A 20,817-nucleotide genomic window follows, 5' to 3' on the forward strand; every position below is an offset into this window, starting at 1 on the left:
ATGTCAGAATATCAATTCCTTTAATTCTCCTACATTTCATTCAAAGGCACATTCCTCAGTCCCTTGCTCAGAACTTATTTTAATTCCAACAAACTTAGTTACCTGGTTTTCTAAACCACTTAGGAACAAAACATGTAAGGAGGCATGGGAAAAGGGAGAGATTTCTTCTAGAGCAATGGTGTCAAACTCAAATAGAAACAAGGGCCACTGATCCACAAGTAAGGATTCCTGAAGGCTACGGATTGACTCAGTTTTAAAATATAATGTTACCTTGTAATGTATATTTATTTTGTTTAATATTTTCCAATTACATTTTAATCCAGCTACAAAGATGGCCATGTGTTGGATACCTATAGACCCTTTAGATTCTGTGGGAGTTCATGAACTGAAGGGGGGGAGGGGGGATTACATCTTTTTTCCTCCACTAGTCTCAAAGTTTAAATAATTGAAAATTCAATTATTTGAAAACACTATTCTGAGAAAAGAGTCCACAAGTTTCACTAAGAATATCAAAGATGTCCATGACAAAAAAAAGTTAAGAGCCCTTATAAAAAGGCATAACAATAGCAAAACTTTAGAAAAATAATATAGAAATAATAAAAATATAGTAGTCTATGGTACTTACTTCAAGTAACCCTCTAATGGGCTAAATAGGTATTTTACTAAACAATAATAATTAGCATTCATCTTTCATATATTTTTAGAAAGATTTCAATGGAAAATTATTGCCAAGTTTAAAGATTCTTTAATAAGGTTAAGTTTCCATTGGAGGCAAGTAGGTGGCTCAGAGTATAGAGTGATGGGTCTGGAGTCAAGAAGATCTGAGTTCAAATCTAGCCTCAGACACTCAATAGCTATGTGACCCTAGGCAAGTCACTTAACCTCTGTTTGCCTTAATTCACTAGAGAAAGAAATGGCAAACTTCTCTAGTATCTTTGCCAAGAAAATTTCACATAGGATCTCAAAGTCAGACACAACTAAACAATTACAATAAAAGCTTCAATTATATGGAAAACTCAATGATGTGCATTCTCTATGATTTTCAGATGAAGCACACATTGCTTATAATAAACTCAACTAAGATAAAATCAGAATCATACAAACACATAGAGCCACCATTAATATGGCCTAGGTATGACAAGTCTTTTTACTGACACTATTAGGCCTTCTGTCAATTCTTCTTGACTTCCCACTTCCTGCTTCTCTACCCTTTTAAAATAACCTGGCAATGAGTCAAGAAAACAAGTAATGTGTCAAAATAAAGAGTAATTGCACATTTCTAACAGACCATCAGGTTTTGTTATAGATAAAATCAAGAAAAGGTTAAATATATGTGATTGCCACCCACTGCTGTAAATAGCACACAAAGCGGGGAAATAAATCTTTAAAACAGATTAATCATTTTCATTGGAGCATTTAACATCCAAAGGACATTCAAACACATGTTATGATTTAATATCGTAACATTCAAAAAACTTCAGAAAATCTTACTTTAAAATATGCTCTTCCTTCAAAATTATTATATAACTAGCTGATATCTCTGATCAGAAATATTAAACACAAATTACTTGACAGTTATCATAATTGTAATTGTTTTTTTAATGTAGTCTTTTGGACTTAAGATCTAGGTAAATTTACTAATACAAGATATTACAAAGTTCAAATGTTATGGGATGCTTATAAACTAAGAAATAGCTAAACAATAGCAATGGTTAGTTTGTACACCAATGCAACATTTTTCTTTTAAGGTAGGATTTTAAGGTTTGTGAGTTTTATAAAAATGAATCTCCTCTAGTCTTACATGCAAAAGAACAAAACTATTCTTAGAATATCTTAGTAAAGCCTTTAAAAAAAACCTCCAAATTATAATCTGAAATGAAAAAAACATCAAATTTAGTCAGGACTTTTAATTTACTACCTTGAATTACTAGACCTTGAATTTGGAAACAGAGGATCTGGGTTCAAAGCCTACCTCTGTCAATTTACTGCCTGGTTTACTTTGGGCAAATCACTTACATTCTCTTCCAACTTTCTTAGTTTATGAAAAATAATTGTATTTTGAGATACCCAAAGTCTGGAATGCCACTAATTGGTAAAATTTGATAACCCTGCCCCCTAGTGGCACCAATACTACATATCAGTAATTCAAGTTTTCAAGATTCCCCCCACCCCAAGATTTTAAGGTCCTTCAGTTTTATAAATAGGTGAAAACTCAAGTAACTAAAAACTGTTAAATATTTGATTATGCAATTTCTATATTCTAACCTGCAATAAAACTCTGAAATATATAGAATGCCAAGTTTCTAAAAACCATTTTTAGATTTACTAATACTAGAAAATAAAATTCTATTTTAATAAACATTAACAGAAATTCCAGTTCTATCAAGGGAAAAGAGAAGTCTCAAATGTGACTGGTGCTCAGAAGGTAGTTACCTATCAATGCCTCAATAAGGCCATTTAAGATATGCTTAAAACATCTAAACTTCCGCTGTGTTCCAGTAAAGTACTGCGTTCATCACATCAATTTATTGTTTTCCACATTTCTAGCCATGTGAGAGGTGGCTAGAAATTTTTCAGTGCCTTTCCTTATTTCACATTTGACTGAGAAACAATTTAGGTTCCTCCCTTTAAGTCTTTGTCATTTGCATCACTTTCTTACTCCACAGGTAGAAGATATTTTTTGTTTCTTCTTTTCCTAAATAGAACTCATTCCAAAGTTCAGAACTGGCTCCTCCCGAGTGACATCTAGATGATACAGTGTTAGACCTGGAGTCAGGAAAACCCGAGTTTAAGTCTAGCTTCAGGCACTTACAGCTAGTGTGACCCTGGACTAAACATGTTTGCCTCGCTTTCTTCATTTGTTAAAATGGGGAAGTAGCACATTAATCTCAGAGTTCTTATGACAAATGAGACAACATTTGTACAATGATTTGTGACCTTCAATAAATTCTATTATTATTTTATTACATGAAAATTTAAAAGTCCTAAAGACTTTCCCCAGTTATTGTACCAAGTTGTTAAGTTAAATTATTAATTTCCCCTTTTTATAGAAACCCCTAATGAATGGATCCAGTCTGTTCTACAATGAAATCATTTTGCTTTAAGAAGAAATTCAGCTACAAAAATAAGTATAGATTCAAGGTTCAATCTACATATTTCATTGTCTCAGAGAATCTAGGCTATGGGGAAAATGGTCTTAATCCACAGGAACTCAAATGAATCTCTGATCACATCAATTTGGATGTTCTCTTCAATGATGCATACTAAACCCAACTTTGCTTGTCCATGATATGTCTTTTGTTCATTAAGTTCTTTACGTGAGGCCTGCCTAACAAGCAACATCCTTCCTCAGTTTCTTCTGACATCCTACCAATAGATACCAGCAGAGTACTCTGGCTACTCACCAGCAGTCCCTCACTCTGTGACCAATTACCGGAAGATAATAAATGAAATCATGACTTGGTGCAATTCTACCATGTTATTTTTTGAGCAACTACAGTTCCTTAAGTATTGGATGCATCATTCCCAAGGATGAGATTTTTTTAAACCTGCAGACTTAAAAGTTTTAATTTGGCAGAATGAAAGAACACATATTTGATCTATCCTAAAAGCCAATCTGTTTAGTTCAATTCAACGCAACAAGCATTTATTAAACTCCTATTATTTGCAAGGCATCAAGCTAGAGGCTAATACATGAAAAACACCCTAGATCCTACCTTTAAAGAATATTCAATCTAGTTGAGGGAATACAACAAGCAGATAAGAAAGTACACGTAAGATAATAAAATAGAATTTACTTTCTCCAAAAAACAAGTCCTCTTCCAACTTTTCTATTTCTGTCAAGTACACCCCAACTTCTCCATGGCTCAAGTTTCTGACTCCTCATTTTCTCCTCACTCCACATATCTACTTGCAAAGTCTCATCAATTCTATCTACACATCTCTCGCTTCTTTCCACTCCCATGTTCTTCCCCCCTTCAGCCCCGTATCACTTCTAATCTGGGACTACTACAGTGTCCTCCTAATTATTCTTTCCCATCTCCAATCTATTCTCCACAATACCACCAAAGGGATGGTCCTAAAGCAGAAGTCTGACCATGTAACGCTTTCTGTTTGACATTTAAAACCCTTCCCACTAATTTTGTTGTATATTACTCCTTCACAAACTCTGAGTCCAGACAGACTGGCTTCCTTGTTGCTGTTCCCCAGAGAGAGCTCTGCTTTGATGGTCTCCCCATGCCACCTTAATCTTTTGTTTCCTTCAAAACTCAGGTCAAATACCACCTCTTCTTTGAAACCTTTCTGAATGCTACTGCTTCCTTTCCTCCTAAATTACTTGCATTTATTTTGTAAATTATCTCCCTGACAGAATATAAGGTACTAGAGGAAAAGAGCTTTCATTTTTATCTTTATATCCTCAATGCCTACTAGCACATATTAGGAATCTGACAAATGCTTGTTGAATGATTCATACAATTAAAATCTTCTATGTTTCATATACAGGTTCAAAGGCTACACAACTCTCCCCAGATTGCAATGTTATTTTATTTACCCTACTTCCATTTAATTCTATTACTCTTTATAATTTCTCTTAAACAATTTTTGATAATGGTTTTCAAAGTCAGTTTATGCCCCAGGAAATATTCATCTTAATACTATAGCAACTAATATAAAATGTTATTTAAAAATTTTAAAAAAAGGAGGAGTCCAAGATTACCTTTTAAATGTATCAAAAACACCTGAATCATCAAAATTAATGGCATCGGGGTGTCCAGGAGGTAGACATACATCGCCAATATGAACTTCACAGCATGGAATGCCATGCTGAACCACAGTCAGGCTTGGATAAAATGATGACCAACCTATAGTTATATATAACAGTAACATAAGCACGCTGATGCTATAGCTAATTTTTTGTTCCCCTTCCCCCAAAAGCATCCTTTTTGCTTACAGATAGTTTTTTGTTACATCTTAACTACAAAATGTCAAATTAATTGTTAATTAAAAGACAAATATATGTATTTATTTCTGATGCTGGTCATTAGCACTAAGTAATTCTTTCTCCCATAAACTAATGTTAACAAAAAATACCACAAAATGATAACTGATATTCATGATGATGACACCAGGATTTTTAGCCCAGAAAATACGTTCTCAAACACTTAATATTAAATTAAATTATGTTTTCATAATAGTATTTAAATACATTTACCATATTCTACTTTAAAAATTTTCAATTCAAGTATGGTACATTTGGCAACTCTAATTATCTAATTATGACGCCACTATTCACTGGAACACATCAGATAATACACATATATTTACTGCTGGTGTAATTTTTTGGAGGGCAATCGGGGATTACACTATGAGTCACAAAAACAAAAGTAACTTTTGATTCAGTAATCTAATTATTGGGAATATACTCTTAAGACTTATTGAAAAAGAGTCATTTAAAAAATGTACTGAGTAGCATTATTTGTAATAGCAAAGAATTAGAAACAAATGTTCAACAGTTCATCAATAGCTGGATGGTACAGTAATGGAATGGAATACTAAAATGATATTTAAAATGAGTATTTTAAAAATTTATAAAGGTTTATGACGCAAAATGAAAGGAAGAAAGCAGAAGCAAAGGACATATGCGAATATATTTCATCAGTTGAGTCTACAACCAATCTATGACTTAGTAGGTAAATCCTAGGGAGTTGAGGCACAAAGAGGTTAAGTGATTTGCCCAGAGTCACAAAGGTAGTGAATCTCAGAGGTGGAATTTGGCCTTCCTGACTCCAAGCTTAGCATTCCATCGAATTATCTATTAGCTGCACTGCCTCAATACTATGTAAATATGACCTTATAGATTGAGAGGCAGTACAGTATAAAGACAGAGAGCCAGCCCAAGAATCAGGAAGTCCTCAATGCCCCATGCAACTCTCTAAGACTCTTGAGCTGCAGAATAGCTTTCTAATTACTCTGGAAGAAAGAATTTCCTCACTGAAAGTTCCCTAAAACAATGAAATCACAGGTCTGATCCCATCCACATTTCTCTATCCCCCAAAAGTTAATAACTATATAAAAGGAAAAATGTATAGACATTTAATTATATTCATTAATGGGCAAATAAATGACAGAAGATAGTGTTGAGTAACAAGTAAATAACAATAACAATGCGACATAAAAACAAGTTTAATTGCAAATAATGGCTTTTAATATGTCAGATAACAGGAAAATAAACATTAAAGTCACCTTTAAATCAAAAAAGACCATCCTATATTTATGATCTGCTGTTAAACAAACATGTAACATGTCCTAAAACAAATGTTACTGAAATGAATGTTTCCTTTGAAGTCCACAAACATCACCAAAGCCCTAGGACATTGAGAAGTGTGTAAGATATTTGCTTTGAAGTTAGACTTTCTACCTTACCTTTATTTTTAACATAGAAAGGGTGGTCCAGTTTACACTCAACCGTAAGTAAACCATCTTCCACTGTACCAGGATCAAAAGTCAACTTCAGTACAGACTCGCCAAATGAAACACTTTCTTCATGGGATAACAACTTTAGACCATCAGAACCATAACCCTGAGAAAATATGTACACTATGAAATAGACATGTTGACTAACAGTCTATAAAATTTGGCTTTTTTATGGATTTTTCAAGAAGTAAATGAATGTAATTAATTCTCAAGCAATTCAACATGAGAATTTCCTACTTTGTAGATTACTTATCTTAATACTAATGTGCGCCACCCCCCTCCGCCCAAATAGGAAATTGAGACATTTGTTATGATAGATGAAACCAAGTTTATTAAACAAAAGCAAATTAATTTTAAGGCAAAAAAATTATAAATTCTTCCATCCATTGTATCCCACCATTATGTAAGGGTAGACAATGATAAATTTAATACCAAGAACAGTAGCAGCTAAAATATGTATTATATTAAAATGAAAATAGCTAGAACATATCTTTGTATATTACTTGTGGATTCTATTCTAGGGAAATGAAAATACTATTTCAGAAATACCTATATAATTATAAGCCCTACCTTTTGAGTACCCATAGGGAGATCTTCACTATCACAGCTTTCAGATCTAGCAAAATCTTCAACATCCTGCCATTCTTTATTGCGACCCTTATGAAAACATAGACGTGTGCCTAAAATTTAAATACAAAAAAGAAGCCAAATATTGAAATGGCATCTTACAAGGATAGGATTTGTAAAACAACACGCCACATACTCTTACCTTTCAAAAAACAATGCCACACAGTAGAAGGCCAAGAATTACACCATCCCAAATCATCATCATCTGAGAGGGAGGACATGCAGAAAATTCCAGATTCTGATTCACTACTTGCCTAAAAAGAAGTAAATAAATGTTTATATCAGTTACTAATTCCTGTAATTAATATGTATATTAAGTGTAGTATCCTCTCACCTGATCAGTTTTCTAAACAGACAGAAATATAGTTCTCTAAAGTTCATTTCTAAATTAATTTGGAAGCTATTTTTTCCCCACTATCACAAAATGTATTGGCAATTTACAATTAACACTCCCAAATCAAACCTGCATCTTTAGTAAAATAAGGTTACTTCAACATTTCAGAATGTTATATATAATTCCATGAGCCAATCAAAGGAAGAAAATTATTTTATTAATGGAAAAAAAATTAGTGCCCTGTTTCTTTTGTCAACTTATTCAACCTTAATGAACAAAACTCACCCTTTCATGTCTGACTGATGTTTCATCTTTCCAATGATGATTAGAGAAAGTAGGCTCACCCTTGGAAGAAGACACTGGTGGAGGACGTGCATAGGAATGTAAACTTTTGCTAGTAGCTATGATGTGAACAGGAGATGATCTAAAAAATATATATTTTAAATTTAAAAGTCCATGTTCTTCGAACCAAGCTTCCCTTTTAACATTAAATATTAATGTCATTGCACAAAATTCTCACTTGGAAAATAGTTGAAGACATGTTATTCCCAACAAGTTGTTAACAAAAGCCAACCCATATTCATTTTTAAATACCTTGGTCAAATTACATTCAATTTCAGTTTAATCACAGAATGTTATCTCAGCAAAGTGCTTCATTTTCTCCTTTCATATACCTTCATTCAAAGGGATTTTCCCACTGCAGTGTCCCCCTATCTGTGCTCCTCCACTCTTATCCTCATGCAGAGAACTCTAAATGTGCACTGTAAACATGACTGAAGTTGACTGAACAAAATTTACCTCGAAGCAGTTTATTACTAAAACATTTATTTAACACTTAAATTTGGGTCTATTATAATCTTAAGTTTTCCAGAGCTGAAAGCAGCCGATCTTTGGCTCAAGTTTTCTGGTATTTGTATCCTGTGAGGACATAATTCTATAGCAGTCATGGAAGTTTTAAGTCATTTTTTGAATATCGAAAATATATGAGGTAGAATTATTCTTTTTCTCAATGATCATGAGAAGGTTCAGACAAGGGCTTAGAGATTCAAATGATAATCTTATGTGAGGAACATATTAGAAATATATAGAAGGGTTAAGATTGAAAAGTAAGACTATAAAATGATAGGCTTACAATTAATTTCTTCAGATTGAGAATTCTGGGATTGGGGCAAAAAAGCAGAAAAAAGAGCTAGGTCTAAAAGAGAAGCACTCTCTCTGAGGGGCATAAACAGTAGGGAAAATAGGCACAAAAACTAAAAAAAAAAAAAAAAAAAAAAAAAAAAAAAAAAAAAAAAAATCAAACTATGAATTTTGTCCAGTGCCAATAAGAGAGGCAGCTAGGGTAGCACAGTTAAGAGCACCAGGTCTGGCTGGAGTCAGAAAGACCAGGATTCAAATCTGGCCTCACACACTTCTTAAACTGTGCAAGTCACTTGACCCTAATCACCTAGCCTTTGCCACTCTTCTCTTAAAACTGATACTACAATATAAGGTAAAGGTTAAAAAGAAAAAACAAAACCACACACACCATATGACATTCCAATGCCAATGAGGATTCTTAAGAAAACTTTCTAAATCTCCCATTCTCATTTTCTTGGGACCTCAAAATTCATTTTTTTCTTTTTATCTAATAACATACAGAGCTAACTTTTAAATCAAGATTCCTCAGGGCTTATCACTGTTACCCTAGATATATGATGGATACACAATCCCATTAATATAGGTACTTCCTCCACTGGAACACAATGCCTTTTTCAACTACGGTTTGTTTGGTATGATTTTCATATCTTTACACACAATCCAAATTTATTCCAATGAATGCTGGTATATTGTTTAATCACCTTTTTTTATTTCTAATTAGATTGTAAATGTTTTATTTGTCTTGCTTTTAATATTTACATAGAATCAGAAAATAAGATTCCACTAATATCACTGTGAGAACAATTACTTGATCCATTCAGTCCTTTCCTTAACCTACATTTAAAAGAAAGATTATGTTCTAAAGTTTATCTAGTGTAAAATTTGTGTGATAAATCAATGTAAAACACTATATGTGGCTTTATCCTTCTACTCTTGTGTATGAATAGTGAGAATTTACCTGTCCTTTTTGGTATGGCACAGTTACAAGTTCAGATATACAAATGTCAGGAACTAAAAGATTTTATTTATATTATATATTTATTATATATTATATATTTATCATATAGGAAGTAGCTTATATAGCCACTGACTTGATAAAGGCAGGCAAGACACCTGAGAGGGACTTTTCATCTTGTTCCCAAGGGGAAAAGGAAAGCACAGAAATTTCTGCAGAGAATAAATTCACGTCTTTGGAGGAGAGGTGGGGTGTCCTCCTTTAAATGTTTATTCATATTTATTTCCTTCTGCAGAATTCACTCTACTTTACAATAACCATGTCTCATCCTCATGACATTGCTGTAAGATGAAAAATAATTTCAAACTGGATGAAAAAAACTAAGCAGCATGACAATCAATAAAAAAGGATCATGAGGATTATGATGCCTGATGAATTTCTAGAATTGTGCTGAGATTTGGATACCTAAAGAGACTATTTGCATATATACTAATTTCCATTGTTGTTCAGTTGTTTTCCATTGTCTGGCTCTTCATGACTATGTGGGATTTTCTTGGCAAAGATCCTTTAGTGGTTTGCCATTTCTTTCTCTAATTTACCTTATAGATGAGGCAAATGGGGTTGACTGACCTACCCAGGGCCACACAGCTAGGAAAGTATCTCAGACTGGATTTGAACTCAGGTCTTACTGACTCTAGGACTAGTACTCTATCCATTGAACTTAGATGACTCATGCATTAGGTTACACTAATTAAAACAAAGATAAATCCCATTATCTTGACAAGTGACGTAAATTAATATTCTGTTTTCTTCTCTAAGAAACACTAAACAAGTAAAAAAAAAATCTCTTTTTTAAAAAAAGATGTCTTGATGGAAAAAAGTAATTCTTTCTTGTTGGGATTTCAATTTCCCTACTGCTTAGTTACAGGTCAATGAAAGTGAAATGGCTTAAAATTCAATCTAAATGATTCTGATATAATGCTAGATAAAAGAAACACTACAAGTATATTGTCACTAAAATAAATATAGATTTCTTGGACAAAAACTGTAATCTGTCAGCTCAATGTATTACTTACATGTGTAATAGTACTTTAAGATATACACACAAACATATTATTATACATTCTTTTAGCTGATTAAGTCCATTGTTAAAAAGTAAATTCTATTTTCTCACTGAAGAAATCTAGTGCTGTCTTGTACCTTTTCATTCACATGAGGAAAAGGATTCTGGCCATTTATTTCCTATGCAATCTGTCAGAAGTACTCATGACTCCAAAATGTTTAAAGTGAAATAACTATTAAAACAGGAGTAGTTTGGTTTATTTTAGAGCACCAGATTCTAGGGTAGATAACTCAGCAAACCCCTTTCTTAAACATTTGAATGAATGGAACACGAGGAGTCAACATTAACTGAAATACATTTTAAGGAAAGCGGAATGCCAATTTTAATCTACAAAGCAACCATGTAAAACTAGCATGGGTCTACAAACACTTTATGAAAGAAACAATGCTATAGGTTAATATTAATGTTAAGAATCCAATGTATAACAATTTCTTCAAGCCCAAGGAAATCTCATTTCCATGAAAAATAAGGAAAAAGGGCTGATAAGATGTTGATAATATTGAAAAAATTATGTTGGCTAACTTTAGTAACCCTTCCCCCCCAGAAAATCACCATAGCTTGACTGTTTAAGAAAATGTCTTTCTTTTATTATGATAGAATTAAATAAAAAAAGCCAATTAATAACCCAAAAATTTCATTCTCAAAGGTTTTTAATGAAATAGTTCTACCTGGGAGCTATTTCAAATCTTCTCTATCAAAACCCTAATCCAAATAAATGTTTAAATTCCAACATACAATTTAATCTAGCAAATAGGTCAATTAAGCCAGGTAAGGTAATTTAAACATTAATAAATGTCAACATTTTACAATTATCAATGTTACAAAAGAGTATTTTAGATTTTTCTTAAAAAGTGAAATCAACATTCCTACCTGTTATAAAATGAGCACTGCATAAGAGGACTTTGTGGACTTGTGGCTATGTTTGCCAGTTCTGTCAGCCAATCCACCTCATTTTCGCAATACGCATTTTCTGACATGTCTGAGGTATTCTGGCTCCACGATGGTCTTGTATATTCTTGATGTGAAACGTCTGCACTGAGTTGGTATATGGCAGATTGGGTAGAATCATTCTGAACAGCTTGAAGTTCAGGAAGGTCATCTGCACACAAGTAAATCCAAAACCACACATAAGAAATCACTCACTTATGGCACATTATTAACATTATTGAGGGAAAAGAAGTCTTCCAAAGTGAATACTCATCTTAAACAACTGGGAAAATTCAAGATCATAACTTCAAAATTAAAAGTTCACTAAATTTCCTTGTATTAAGCTTTGAACAACAATTTTTAGATTTAAGATTCACTAATATATAAATTTGACTGATAAGATCAAATAAATATAATGCAACAATACATTCTGATTCCCTAACAACCATGTAAAACACCATAACAGGTGATTTTTACAGTTCACATGGGAGTAACAGTTATCAGAAGCTACACAGAGAATAAGCAAAAGTAGAATAAACTCTTTGGTCACACTTATATAATAATTTTCATGGGAAAGCAATGAGGTTTAAAAAAAAAAACACCCCAAACCCACATCTCAGTCTCAGTTCTCTCATGTGTAAAATGAGGGAACTGGTCTAACTGATATTTTAAGGTACCTTTCCAGTTCTAAATTTACAATCTCATGATCCTTTTCCCACATTTCTTGAAACCTTTTACTGAAACTAAAAACTGTCCTATATAAACTCTCATCAATATATTCATTCCTAAAATCCCACCTAAAGGATACTATTTCTTCAAACTCCTAATTACAAATCTCTTTTCTCAAATCAATCCCACATAAGTATCACCTCACTGTCCCTCTGCCCAATTACAATAAACAATACATTTAGTCACTATCCATTTCCTATTAAATTAAGCTTGATTAGGTCCCTTTTGGCTCAATCTACACAACAAAGGAAGTGAAGTGAAGGGAGTGAAGCCACTGAGGGGATCAATCCATTTAACCCAGTTTTTAACTCTCAACCCTGAATCTCTATAGCTATTACTGGATTGGTAACCTACCCCAAACTGAAGAATCACTTTGCACTCTGCTTCTCCACCTACAACTGGAAGTGGCCAAGTATTGAATCGCTCCATTTGTTAGGAAAGGATAAACCCCTAACATTTATTAAATGCTTTCTATGTGTAAGATACTATGCCAGGTGCTAGGGAAACAAATATAGATAAAACAGGTACTGGTCTCAAAAAGTTTACAATAGGAAAGATAAATACACTAATAACTAGAAAACAATATGTGAAATAAATGCTAATGTTAAAACCATAAGAGTTGGGATGATATTATCTGATCCTCAAACAGCAGACTTGGTAAACATTTCAGATGCTAAATGAGAGAGAATACATTATTATGGGAGGAGTAGGTGATCTTCAAAGATAAAGTAGCACCTGAAAGAATTCAACTGAGAAAGTTAAGAATCCATCCTAGACATGGGGAATGAGGAATAGCAAGAATAAAAGCTGAAAGATGAGAGGGCAGAATGAGGTCTGGTAAGTAGTCCGGCTTTGCAAGAAGAAAGTATGTCAAATGATGTAATATAAGGTAAGGCCAGAGAGGTATGGTGAAGCCATATTGTAGAAGTCCTTGAAAGACAGTTAGGAGTTTATATTATATTTGAAAGGCAATGAAAAGCTACTCATTGCTACTTATTTTTAGTAGGAGTGATGTGATCAAAAATGTTTAATAAACAATTCGATCTGGTTCAATAAAATTTTAATGTTTTTTAAAATGACCAAGAGTGTCGAGATCCAACTTGGTTTTAAATCACACTTTAAAAACACAAAATAAAATTATCTTGAAAATTACTAATGGACAAAGTCATAAATAAAATTAGATTACTTCACGAAGTTAAGAGTGGAGCTGGCTATGTAAAAATTAGTGCTAAATCTTATGGAGAGGCCTGGATAATTTCTGAAAAGTAGTAAATTGTTTACCAAGCTCCATGTGTTCATCACAGGAAGCATATCCAGGTGAAGATGGCAAATTCTCATTACACTGCAGCAACTCCAAGGAGTCATTCATTCCTGAAGCTCTCTTGTCCATTACCAGCAGGAGTTTCTGTACTGCATTAGACATTTGATTTGTCTTCACTTCCCACACCATGTTATGGTGTTCAGACTTAAAAGAAAAATAAGTAATGTAAATGAAAATGGCAAGATATGTGATCTTGGGAATTTTAACTATAAACAGATCAAAGGCATCATAATCTTGCATCCCTTCACTTATTTAAGTTTATTAAAGCTACATTATACTGCTCCTCAGTATCAGGCCAATTCCCTAACACATCTTGATCTTCAACTATAGAGTTAACATGCAATTACATCTACATATGAGATTCTGAAGTTATCATCATGTTAAATTTGTAAAAGTCCTTCTAAAGACTGAAAAGGACGTCATTCTATATACATATTTTGTTTAACATAATAACACTCCTGTGAAACTTTGGGGTCAATTTCCAATTATTTGTCTCAGAGCTTTTTGTTATATTTGAATCCGATTCAAATGAACAAACATTTGTTAAACACTTTACTATGTCCAAGAACAATGCCAGGAACAAAAAACGAAAAACAGTCCCTGGCCCCAAAGAGCTTACATTCTACTGGGAGGGTTGGGGTTTAAAAATAAAACATGCAAAACAGGTAGATATATACATATACATTGTAATTTGAGGGAGAAGGTATTAAAAATGTGGTATTACTTAAAGGTCGCATGAGGGAAACTCATATACTCAAACTTTATAAAGGGATTATAAAGCAAATGGTACTAAATCAGAAGACAAGTACTGAAAGAGAAATAAGATAGTCAGGATAACTAGATTCATATTCGGATACTTCTGCTAGTTAAGTGGCCACAAGTTTGTCATTTAACCTTCCTGAGCATCAGGATATCTTCATCTGTAAAATAAAGAGGCTACATCTTGTATTACCTCACCGTATTATTGTGAAGTTTAAACCTTATAAACCTCAAAGCAACATAAATATGTGAATTATTTCATGTTATGCTGTAGACAAGTCTTTTTTGGGTCTTAGATCCACAATATTCATTATTTGTTTCTTACACTTTCTAACAAAAAAGGTTCTTAAATGGTATCAAAGAGAATAGTCTTTAAAGATCATTAGGAGAAAATATTTTGTAAAAATTGCCACAAATTTTTGATATTGCTTCTCTTAAAATAAATTATTGCTTTTCTGACTATACTAGGCTTTTAGACAATGATGGACTAGCTAAGTGGTGTAATGGACAGATAACCAGACCTGAAGTCAGAAAGATTCAATTCAAATCCAGCTTCAGACACTATCTGTATGACCCCCAGTGGTCAAGTCATTTAACTTCTGTTTGCCTCAATTTACTCATCTGTTAAATGGGGATAATAAAAGCATCTTACTACCCAGACTTGTTGTGAAGATCAAATGAGGTAACATATTTATAAAGCACTTGGTGCCATGTCTAGTACATAGTAGGTATTATATAAATATTATCTATTTTTATTATTAACTATACCTGTGATTTTGAAGAGGCATAACTACTCAAAAAAAAAAAAAAGAGCTAAACCAGCAGCAAAATCCAATTATTAAGTCCCTTTCTATCGCTATCTATGTGGCCTTGCTTGCGTTTATAATTTCAGGGAGCTGGTTTTCCATTTTCTCAGCTATAAAAGAAAGGTATTGGACAAAGTGACCTCTTAAAAGGCCTTCCAGCTATTTATCTACACTCCACAAAGGGAAAGGAATAAGCATTTATTCAACACTGCTACAGGCCAGGCAGTTGATGAGTGCTTGACAAACATTATCTTCTCTAAACAATAACAGAGATACTGTATGTGCTATTATTTCACAAAAAAAAATGAGGCAAAACAGAGATTAAAGGAATTGCCCAGGGTCATATGATTAAGTGTCAGAGGTCACATTTGAATTCAAGTCTAACTGCAGACTCAGCATTCACTATACACTGCTATTTAACTGCTCCAAAATCTTTGTTTTTGAAATCCACAATCTCTCCTCACCTATTTAAAATATTTTTCCTAAGACACCATAAAAATTTCAGAATAATTAATTTGTGCAAACTTAAAGTGAGCCTACTAAATTTTTAAAAGAAGGAGCCAAGGAATTCTTTATAAAACCTCCTAACATTGTTCAACGATAACATTAGTACTTTTCTAACATAAAAATAACTTAGGGCAATGAGATTTCCTCTACATTCACAGGACCAATTTACTACACTTCAGACCCGACTAACAGCTATCAAAAAAAAAATTTTTTTTAGGGGTGGGGGTGGGGTGGGGGGAGACAACAACAACAACAACAACAAAATCAGAAATCCTTTGACTACAATGTACACATCAATCCAAAAAACTTTAAGCACCTACTAAGGGCAAAACATTATTCTGGAACAGACACTGAGTATACCAAGATAAAATGAAAAATTTTTCAGGCTACTAAAAATACACTGAAATGTTTCTTACTGCTTATCACATATTATCAGTACATTTTATTCCATTAGGAAAATGGAGCAAAAGTAGTAAGACACAGGATAGAAAACAAACTTTCTTAAACTTCGGGAACTTTTACTAAGTTCATTGTGATCAATTTTATTCACTCTATTACAACCATTGTTGTGGACCAACTGAAAGAACATTGATTTGGAAGTCAGAAACTTGCCTCTGCCACATTTAAAAATTGTATAACCTTGGCTAAGTGTTTTCTCAGCTATAAAATGGACATATTTGCATTGTCACAGAAAATTCATGAGGATAAGATTAGATGATGTATTCAACTGCTATGTAAATCTTGAGGTAGCAAACTCATTACTTAAAATTTCTAGTAAAATCCAGAAAAGTGTACAGGAAAGGACAAGACAAGGTCCTAAGTGTTAGTACCAACTTGTGTGAATAGATGTGCAACTTTAAATAATTCATTTATTCTTTGCCTCATTATCTTCATCTGTAAAATGGGGCTGACACCTCTCCCAATAGAGTTGTGACAATCAAACGAAAGCATTCTAAAGTGACATATAACCACCTAATGGGTCAGCTAGGTATTGAAATGAATAGAGGGCTAGGCCTGAAGTTGGATCTCAGATACTTAATGACTATGGGCAAGTCATTTAACCCTGTCTACCTCAATGCCTCATCAGAAAAATGAGCTGAAGTCGTCAATGGCAAAAACAACTCCATTACCTTTGCCAAGAAAACCCCAAGGTTACAAAGAGTAGGGCACAACTGAACAACAAAAACAATCTAACCCTTGATAAATTCTTTAGCCTCTTAATTGGCTTCAGTTAATACTATGGTGGGCACACAAAATTAACTGAAATAAATGAGAATGATTGTCCAAAGGCTATAAGTCAGTTTTTCAAATTCAGAAACCTTTTAGAAAAGAGTATTATAGCCACATAAATTTCATTTTAATCATTTAAGTGATAATAGCTAACGTTTATATAGCGCTTACAATGTGCCAGGCACTTTACAAATATTATTTCATTTGATCTTCACTACAAACAGGGTAGGCAGGTACTATTATTACCCCCAATTTTAAGGGTGAGGAAATTGAGACAAAGGTTAAGTGACTTGCCCTGGGTTACACAGGTAGTAGATGAGGCCAGATTTAATCACAGGTCTTCCTGACTCCAAGCCCAGTGCTCTCTATCCACTCATTGTGCCACTCAACTGACCCTAAATTACATCTACCTTAAATGGAGATATTTAAGACATCGGTATACAAAAGAGAAAGTCCAGAATCAGGCTAATTCCCTAATTTCTTCTTTCTTGTTAATGCTGGTCTGAATGCTTGAAGAAACCAATCTGATACAAAGATAACTGGGACATGACTGTATTTTACATCCATGAAATGTATTATTGGGGGATTTGTTTTAAAGGATTGGGGGGGGGGGGAATCAAGGCAGAAAAAGGTGGAGAAAGAAGTCCTGATCAAAGGACAAGTCAGCAATTTGCTTTAAAGATATTCTAAGGCAATATCCTATTTTTTAACTCCTTCGGTGACCACAGGGGGTACTCAATATTTTAATTAGTGTCCTTAGCTTTAATCAAAATACTGAACAGGAGTTTGATTTAAAGTAACTTTAATTTCACACCCAATTCGAGAATTCATTAATAACCCTCATTCATTCCCTATTACATTTATCTTTCCTCCCTTCTTTCCGGCCCAAAAGCACTCTGGCTAAAATGTTTTATGAAAGGCCCTTGCCCTACACTGTTTAAAGAAGAAAATGCTTGCTGAGAAGCAACCAGGAAAGAACTCTTAAAAGTGTACAGACTCCTAAGGTGGCTAACACCTGTGCTGTGTAATTAAGAAGATGACAAAGTACAGCCGGTGTAAACAATTACACCTAGATGTCTTTTTTCCCCTTTAAATATGACGTAGACAGCTGTACAAGCTAGAAGTAGGAAACCTGAGTAGCCTGCCAAGCCGCCTGGGTTCGGCAGTGCATCCGGAGCACCGCCCTCCCAATAAAAGCCAAGTCCATCCCCTTCCTGCCCCCACTTTCCTTCATTACTCATCCCCCCTTCACCCCCCCTTCCGTCATGTGACCGCCGCCTGGACGCAGAGGTTGTTTATCCCCCTTCGGCGCTGCCCCATTGCGCAGGCGCCCCAGAGCCCATTCATTCGAACTGCGTAACAATGAGCCCCAGGGCCCAGGGGCTTCGAGAGATTGGAGGCTCAGGCCAACTCCACCAATACCTCTGCCTAAGCTCAGACAGAGACTCTGGGTAACCTTTCACCGCCACCCTCAACCCTCCTCAACCCGGTCTAAGCCGCCCCTTCGGCCTTCCCCCCGCAGGAAGAGTTGGCAATCAAACTTTGCCAAAGCCCTACAGCTCCGTGCCCGTCCCATGAACACGCACTGGGGCAGCTTCCCAGCCCGGCCGGATAGGCACCAGGAACGCTCTCCCTCCCTCAGCCCTACCCCTAAAGACCCTCGCGCACCCCAGCCAGAGCCGCCACGGCGAGTCGCCAGTCGGCTCGCGCAGGTAGGCTTACGGCCGTTATGAAAGGGTTTCAAGGACCAAAAGAAAGTAGAAGCGACGGTTAACGGCCACGGCCCGCGGCTGCCGGCCAGGGTGAAGTGCAGCACCCGACTGAACCTCGGCACTCAGCGTCCTCTGCCTCCCGCCATCCGCCCTCCCCCCCCTTTTCCTGAAGCGAGAAACAAACAAGCCCAGCCGCGAAGTGAGAACAACGCAAGTCAGAAACCACGCGAGTCGCGCCATTCTCTCTTGCGACCCCGCACACCCTCCGCCACCACCAGATAGGGCCTGTCGGGGCGTCTCAGGTCCCGGTCACGGCTTTCATTCCTCAACCGAAACTTTCCCACTTACCAAACCCGTCGCCATTACCAAGTCTTTCAAGCTTCTCCTTCCCCCTCCCCTCAACCCCCTGGGGGCCGGGCCTCCGCCTAGCTCCCTCGTTCTTTCATTGGCTTATAGAGTCGCCATTCGATCATTCTCCTGTTCCTATTGGGCACTATGGATGTCTGTCATGAGGGGCGGGTACATGTTGATAATTTGCTTTTGTTGATTGGAGAATTAGGTGCGTCAATCATAGGGGCAGGCTATTCGGATTGGATCGTTGCCGAGACTCCGGAGATATATGCCAAACTTTGTCGCGGATGTGAATTGTGGGAATGTAGTCTCTGACCGCCTTTGGATGCGGAAACGGGCAAGTTGATGGAATTCCGTGAACTACAACTCCCAGAATCCTCGGCGCGACCCAGTCTCGATAGTAAACAAGAGTCATTGGGACACGTGTATCAGCTCGTTTGTTTTGGTATCTGAAGAAAAAAGGAGGGGTCGAGGAAGGGAGGGTTTTGATTCTTGGTCCTTTCTTGCTTTCTTCTGGGCCTCTTTACTACACTCGGAGAAACTCATGCCTTTGATGCAAAAACTTTTGCTGCCCAGATAAAGTTCCTTGCTGGCCAGGTAACAGGAGATCCAGAGGCTGTTTATATACTAAATGAGATGAATTCACAAAATAAATCATCTTAAGATGACGCCAAGCATCTCAGAGGAAGGGGTCCCATTGATGGGACTGAACTTCCTGTAAAATGTCCCCGTCAAAAAGCAGCTTTCTCAACTGCAGTTTCCTTCTGGTGAGGGGGAGTGAAAGGTTTTGGATTTGGAGCCTTTGTGTGGACACGCAGGATATGATATGTTAAACAAAAGCTATGCCTTTTCTCTTAACTAGCGTTATCCTCAGTAAACAAAGCTGGTGGGATCATATTTCTAATAGAGAAACATGTGAATTAAACTAATTTGTATTTTCCAACATTTTCACTTAAGGTCTTCAAGAAGCTTGAGTGTATGTCCTCAAAACAGCTTACAAGATGTTTTTCCCCCTGTAATCAAGAAGAAAGCTGCCCTTTCACTCTTTTTCCACTAGGTGCTACTCCATGCCAAAATTACTGAAACACTGAGTCACAGCGTGGGGTGGTGGGGGTGGTGATGATTACTGTTTTATTGTTATATTCACTTTAAACACACTCCTCCTTTGCAATTGAGTACATTTCATCTGTAATTCATGTTTTCACATTCACATAACAAAACATTACCTATGAATAATCAATTCATCCTTACATCATCTTGGGAATGCTTCGAATTTTTCTAGGATTTCTAAACTGTATTCTTAAAAAAAAAAGATCAAGAAAATATAGATTTATAGCTGAGTTTGTAAAAATTGTTCAAGGGTAAGCCTATAGAATTACTTGGTGGTTATGAAATTCCCTTGGACGTTTAAAGCAAAAAATGTTTATAACAGGAATTCTTATCCTTTTTTGTGTTTTAGACTAATTTAAAGGGAGAAAAAACAAGTTAACAGACCCCCAGATTAAAAAATACTTTAGCAGTGTGACTCTGGGCAAATCACTTAATCCCCACTGCCTGGCCCTTACCGCTTTTCTACCTTGAAACCAATATACAGTAATGATTCTAAGATAGAAGGTAAGAGTTTAAGAGAGAGAGAAATACTTTATAAGATGATTCTCCCTGATGTGTGGAAATTTATCACAGACCAAATAGATTCAGTCTGGATATTGACCAAGATGTTACAAGATGAAGGTCAACAAAATGACAAAACAGTTCAAGGGAAATTAACTATGGTGGCACTTTAAAGTTTAAGATTTACAATCCTGATTTAGAAACACTCATT

The 20,817-nt window shown here is 35.4% G+C and overlaps 1 protein-coding gene across 1 annotated transcript in view; it reads right to left on the reverse strand.

The window, feature by feature from the left end:
- HBP1 (HMG-box transcription factor 1) overlaps positions 1 to 19,007 on the reverse strand; it is a 30,799-nt gene extending 11,792 nt beyond the window's left edge. The window contains exons 1-8 of the mRNA XM_044679535.1: positions 18,993 to 19,007; positions 13,591 to 13,774; positions 11,524 to 11,752; positions 7,721 to 7,859; positions 7,244 to 7,355; positions 7,045 to 7,154; positions 6,424 to 6,580; positions 4,718 to 4,862 (exon numbers count right to left, since the gene is read on the reverse strand). Of these exons, the coding sequence (XP_044535470.1) occupies positions 4,718 to 4,862; positions 6,424 to 6,580; positions 7,045 to 7,154; positions 7,244 to 7,355; positions 7,721 to 7,859; positions 11,524 to 11,752; positions 13,591 to 13,774; positions 18,993 to 19,007 (1,091 nt within the window). The remainder of the gene's footprint in view (positions 1 to 4,717; positions 4,863 to 6,423; positions 6,581 to 7,044; positions 7,155 to 7,243; positions 7,356 to 7,720; positions 7,860 to 11,523; positions 11,753 to 13,590; positions 13,775 to 18,992) is intronic.
- Between the last annotated feature and the right edge of the window lie 1,810 nt (positions 19,008 to 20,817).

The sequence above is a fragment of the Gracilinanus agilis genome, chromosome 5, assembly GCF_016433145.1.
Source record: "Gracilinanus agilis isolate LMUSP501 chromosome 5, AgileGrace, whole genome shotgun sequence".
Lineage (NCBI taxonomy): Eukaryota > Metazoa > Chordata > Mammalia > Didelphimorphia > Didelphidae > Gracilinanus > Gracilinanus agilis.